Source organism: Lithobates pipiens, unplaced genomic scaffold (genome assembly GCF_037356315.1).
Source record: "Lithobates pipiens isolate NorthernLeopardFrog02 unplaced genomic scaffold, aLitPip1_a1.2 Scaffold_8, whole genome shotgun sequence".
Taxonomy (NCBI): Eukaryota; Metazoa; Chordata; class Amphibia; order Anura; family Ranidae; genus Lithobates; species Lithobates pipiens.
The window spans coordinates 536,764,424-536,770,423 of NW_027507903.1; the positions used below are offsets into that span (position 1 = coordinate 536,764,424).

At 40.7% G+C, this 6,000-nt stretch overlaps 1 protein-coding gene across 1 annotated transcript in view; it reads right to left on the reverse strand.

Moving 5' to 3' along the window:
* MRPS24 (mitochondrial ribosomal protein S24) overlaps positions 1-5,596 on the reverse strand; it is a 32,233-nt gene extending 26,637 nt beyond the window's left edge. The window contains exons 1-3 of the mRNA XM_077469598.1: positions 5,442-5,596; positions 1,665-1,745; positions 306-417 (exon numbers count right to left, since the gene is read on the reverse strand). Coding sequence (XP_077325724.1) covers positions 306-417; positions 1,665-1,745; positions 5,442-5,480 — 232 coding nt within the window. The 5' untranslated portion in view covers positions 5,481-5,596. The remainder of the gene's footprint in view (positions 1-305; positions 418-1,664; positions 1,746-5,441) is intronic.
* Between the last annotated feature and the right edge of the window lie 404 nt (positions 5,597-6,000).

Below are 6,000 nucleotides of genomic sequence, written 5' to 3' on the forward strand. Positions count from 1 at the left end.
TCTGGCTAGTATGTCACAATAGGGCATACAACTGTCAAGAGGAACCACTGAATGTGACAGGGGAAACAACTGCTTCACCTGACGGGCCAAATACATGCAGCAGCTCAGTAGCAGATCTAAGGCATTTCAAGATGCATACCACTGGAAATTTAGTGCCTTTTCTTTTTACATGTGTGTCAACTTGAAAATGTTTTAATTGTATTTACAATTTCACCAAATTTTAGCTATTATGCTATAACTACAATACTCAAAGAAAAAGGCACAGTTCTGATTTGTAATGAATACTGAAGTTAAACAGCTCTCACTTGAGTGTTGAGACAGCCAGCCTTTCCTATGAGCAATAAAGTGCGGAGGGTGGGCTTCTTCATAGGTCACAGGCTTGTCACCTTTACTCACGCGCACACGTGCTGCCCAGTTCTAGGACAAGATGAAGATACATTAATAATATATACAATAGCAGTCTTTCAAATCAGTCTTTATATCACGTCTTCAGATCATAAAGCGGACCAATTCTGTAGAATCTTCTGTACCCCAAGGAGAAAGATTTTATAAAGCTGTTTTTTTTTTTTACTCCCCATAACAAATTGCATTTATTTTTAGTTAATTTGAACCTCAAGCATAACTGGCTTATATCAATCCTTTACAAATACTTAAAGTGGTTCTAAGGTCTAATGTTTTTTTTTACCATAATGCATTCTTTGCATTAAAGTGGAACTTCACCCAAAGGTGACTGAAGGCCCCCTCCTAGTTTTGACAGGTACACCCCTCCCCTGCTCATAATCTTTTGGGACAAGTTTCAGGTCCCAAAAGGCTGTGGGACCATCCAGAAAGCATGGGGCATCTCGCCCATGTGTAGTGGGAGGCCTGCTGCACAGCTACAAGGAGTGACAGCTGGCTACCCACAGTTAACATGCCAATGTTGGGGACCCAAAGGACCAGCCCGGGTGAGGAATGCCCTGGATCCTTGGACAGATGAGTGTTTATTAAAGGCCAGCAACTACTTTTTTTTGTACCCGCAGACTTAATTTTTGCAGAACTGACTAAAGGCCCCCCCAAACACTTACCCGACTCCTGTATAGATCCAGCTGTAGGTCTTTTTTTCTCCCGGTCTCACGCACCCAAGCTTGGGTTGACCCTACATGTGCGCCCCCCCAAAGCAAGCAAGTTGCTATGGTGGCGCAAGCAGAATAGCATTGCACAGTCCAGAGCACCTGCTGCCATTTTTCTGCACCCCACTTCCTATGTTTTTTTGCATAGGACATAGAAACAAGATTAAGCAACTCACTAAAAATCAAGACCTGAGCGCTTAGCAGTCTTTGATCACTTTTGATTCTATGTGTAGAGCCAGCGGTAGAGTATGTATGTTTGTTTTTTTTAGATTCCTGCACTTCTCTTTTAAATTTAAGGTATGTCATGAATGATAACCGTCAATTTGCTTTTGCCCTCAATCGAACTATCAAGCCATAAAATGGCCGGTGTCATAACTGACCACATGTGTAGCACCATGGCAACTGCAGATCAAACAGAGGCCAAGATGGCAGCAGCTCCCTGGCTGTAATGTATTGGAGGGTTTTTTTCCGCTTTAATTTAAGTTTGTGAATTGAGCCTATAATGTCTCTGGAGGATTCCAAAATGAAAACAGAATACTACAACGGGCAACTTACCTTTAGACATATGGAGGTTGTCTGAATGGCACGAATTTGACAAAATCTGGGAAGAATAAAATCTAGTCCTTTAGGTAAAACCTAAAACCAAAAAAAATGTTTACATGCATTAAAAGGGGATTAATTCCAGAGATAAAACAATAATTCTCCCACTCTACAAGACTCTGGTTCGGCTGCACCTGGAGCATGCCGTCCAGTTCTGGGCACCAGTCCTCAGGAAGGATGTACTGGAAATGGAGACAGTACAGAGAAGGGCAACAAAGCTAATAAAGGGATTGGAGGATAATAGTTATGATGAAAGATTAGGATTACTGAATTCTAGAGAGGAGATGCTTGAGATTGGATATGATTTCAATGTACAAATACTGTACATTGAAATGTACGATATTTGTACATTGAAATCATATCCCCCACAATAGGGAATTGCAAAAGTGAATTCAAGACATGTGGCCATACATTAAAATTAGAAAAGAAGCGGTTTAACCTTAAACTGCGTAGAGGGTTCTTTATGGTAAAAGCGGTAAGGAAGTGGAATTCTCTTCCACAGGTGGTGGTTTCAGTATCGATAATTTAAAAAAACTATTAGATAAGCACCCGAACGACCACAACATACAGGGATATACAATGTAATACTGACATATAATCACATACATAGGTTGGACTTGATGGAAATAAAAATACCAGTAATCTAAATGATAAAAAAAAAATAAAAAAATTCAAAGCGCCCGCCCCCTTGTACACAGAAGTGATTGCATGCGCAAGTTGCGCCTGCATGTGTGAACAGCATTCACACCACATGTGAGGTATCATCGCAAATGTTAGAGCGAGAGCAACAAATCATAACAGGTAACCTGTAAAACATTTTATAAATTGTCGCCTATGGAGATTTTTAAGTTCCACAAGTCTGCACAATTTTAAAGCATGACATGTTAGGCATCAATTTACTTGGCATATCATCTTTTATATTTTACCCCAAATTTTTTTTTTTTTTTATTGAAAAGTTAATATTGTTTTTTTTTTTTTGCATTAACATTCAAAGTATTTTCTCTAAAACAAATTGCGTTTGAAAAATGGCCGCGCAAATATCATGTGACATAAAAAATTGTAACACCCACAATTCCATTTTATTCTATAGGGTCTCTGCTAAATATATATATTAGGGGTGCACCGAATGGAATTAATCTTGGTGCCGAAAACCGATACCAAAAATTACATTTTTTTTAAATACACGCCCCTAAATATATATATTTTTATATACAATAACAATATACAATTGTATTATATTCGACTTTTTAATTAATATCATCAATTTAAATTAATATGAATTTATTGTTGGCCATTATTGGCACTTTTAGGGCAAGAAAAACTCAAGAAAAATGCAGTCTGTAGTCTCTAACCATCTCTTTGTATCATGTCCTCCATCTCTAACCATCTGATACAGGAGATGGTCAGAGACTGCACACATAGTACAGGAGATGGTCATAGATTGGTCCCCAGTCTCTGATCAATGCAGCCTGCCAGTGCCTGTCATATGCAGCAAGCCAGTGCCTGGATCAGATCGACGATCTCCATGTGTCACGGAGCTGTGAATTGAATTGCCCAGGCACTAAGGGTGGGCCCTGCCATTTTTTTGGGCCGCTGAAATTTTGGTGCATCCTAATATATATATATATATATATATATATATATATATATATATATATATACAGTGCTCGACAAAACCCGGTCGCCAGGTCGCATTGGCGACTAGAATCAGCGACCTTGCGCCTGGGGCAGCATAGCTGGGGGTATCCCGTCTCGTTTTTTTTATATTGTGAAAGATAATGTTACGCCGAGTAAATCGATACCCAACATGTCACGCTTCAAAATTTCGCCCGCTCATGGAATGGCGACAAACTTTTACCCTTTAAAATCTCCATAGGCAACGTTTAAAAAATTCTTCAGGTTGCACGTTTTGAGTTACAGAGGAGGTCTGGGGCTAGAATTATTGCTCTTACTCTACCGATCGCAGCGATACCTCACATGTGTGGTTTGAACACCGCTTTCATATATGCGTTCGCTTCTGCACGCAAGCTTGGCAAGACAGGGCGCATTTAAAACAATTTTTTTTTCTTATTTTAACTTTTATTTTTTTCACTGTTCTTTTAAAAAAAAAAAAATGTGTGTCACTTTTATTCCTATTACAAGGAATGTAAAAATCCCTTGTAATAGAAAAAAGCATGACAGGTCCTCTTTTATATATGAGATCTGGGGTCAGAGAGACCTCACATCTCATATTTACACTAAAATGCAATTTAAAAATGTCCCTCTAAGAGCTATGGGCAATGACTTGGAGACGGGTGGGGGGCTGGGGGCTATCTTCCCCTCACTCGTCTCCATGTCAGGCCAGGGACAGGTCTAGATCGCCGTCACGGACCTGGCTCCTAACTTTTTTAGCTGGCTCCTAGATTCCAAGCAAATTTGTCAACCCCTGCATATATATATATATATATATATATATATATATATATATATAAATAAAATGTTTGGGGGCTCTGTTGATTTTTACATGTAGGAGAGAAATGTGAGAATTCGCCTCTTGCACACGATACTCCTGTTTGAGCATCTACTTTTTTCGTATGTATGTGCACATATTTTGGCACATATGCGTTTGACCAAACAAATTCTTGCATTCTTGTTCTGCAGTATGTAAATGTGCATTTGCGTACGAGGCATACATTACTGACCTAAAATGCAGATTTGTTTCTAATGAAGAATGCACGGCACTTGTTTACACGCCTGTGTGCATAGGCACATTACAATTAACCACTTTCTGACCAGCCGCCATTAGACTGCTGCCGGTCGGTTCGCGAATCACTGTAGCTATACGTTGGTTCATTTTACAGCCATAGCAGGCGCATGCGCTTGCGTCTGCTGCACTGCAGGGGGAGCCGATGTCCGCCAGCCATCCGCGATCGCTCCACAGAGAGCCAGAATGGGAACCTATCAGTGTAAACAAACAGAACCCCATTCTGTCAGGGGAGTAGAGAGAGATCTTATAAACACCTCCCTAGGGAACAACCCCTTCCCCGTCAGTGACATTTATTCAGTAATCAGTGGGATTTTTTTTTTTTTTTTTAGCATTGTTCGCTGTATAAACATCAATGGTCTCAAAATAGCGTGTGTGTATATATATGTCACAAATCTATTCCCTATTTTGTAGACGCTATATCTTTTGCGCAATCCAACCAATACACACTTATTGCAATTTTTTTTACCAAAAATATGTAGAATGCATATTGGCCTAAACTAATGAAACATTTTTTTTTTTTTTTTTTTTGGATACCTATTATAGCAAAATGTAAAAAATATTGTTTTTTTTTTTTTTTTTTCAAAATTGTTGGTCTATTTTTGTTTATAGCACAAAAAAATAAAAATCGAAGAAATTATCAAATACCACCAAAAGAAAGCTCTATTTGTGGGGAATTTTTTTTTTGTTTGTGTACAGCGTCGCACGACCGCATAACTGTCAGTTAAAGTGACGCAGTGCCACATTGCAAAAAATGGCCCAGTCATTAAGGGGGGAAATCTGGTCCTTAAGTGGTTAATGGGCTGTGTAAAAGATGTACGGAGCATTTTCAAGCTGCAGCGTGCAAGAGGACTTAGGATATTTGTCTACCTGCCGCCATGACTGGAAATCTCTTAGCACGTTGCGCTATCCCACCTCAATCTAAAAGCCTACTGCGACAGTGAATAATAGGCGAAAAAAAAACCCCGCACAGGCTACAAAGTCTTTACCTGTGATAGACACACAGCACTTCTGATGGACGCCGCCATCTTCCAGCGTACCAACGTGTCCCGGTCAGCGACATCGTACGTGTGACCTTGTAGTAGAGGAAGCGAGGAATGGCAGCGACATCTGCAGGTCGGATGAACGAACTACAACCAAGCAGGTTCTCGGATCGTCTGGTGTGGCGCAGGCGCAGAAGGAAGAGATTGCAGGGCGCCAAAATGATCTCCCGAAATGCTGAAATGTGTTTCTTATCGGAATAAGAGTTATAATTGTAAGATATACACGGAGGATAGGATAGTGTTGTCTGTGTTTTTACTTCATGTGTGAATGGTGTCATTGCAGTCAGTGGTAGCTGTGAGAGGAAAGGCCTGTGCTCAGTGCTGTGAGAGGAAAGGCCTGTGCTCAGTGCTGTGAGAGGAAAGGCCTGTGCTCAGTGCTGTGAGGGGAAAGGCCTGTGCTCAGTGCTGTGAGGGGAAAGGCCTGTGCTCAGTGCTGTGAGGGGAAAGGCCTGTGCTCAGTGCTGTGAGGGGAAAGGCCTGTCCGTCCTCCTCAGTGCTGTGAGGG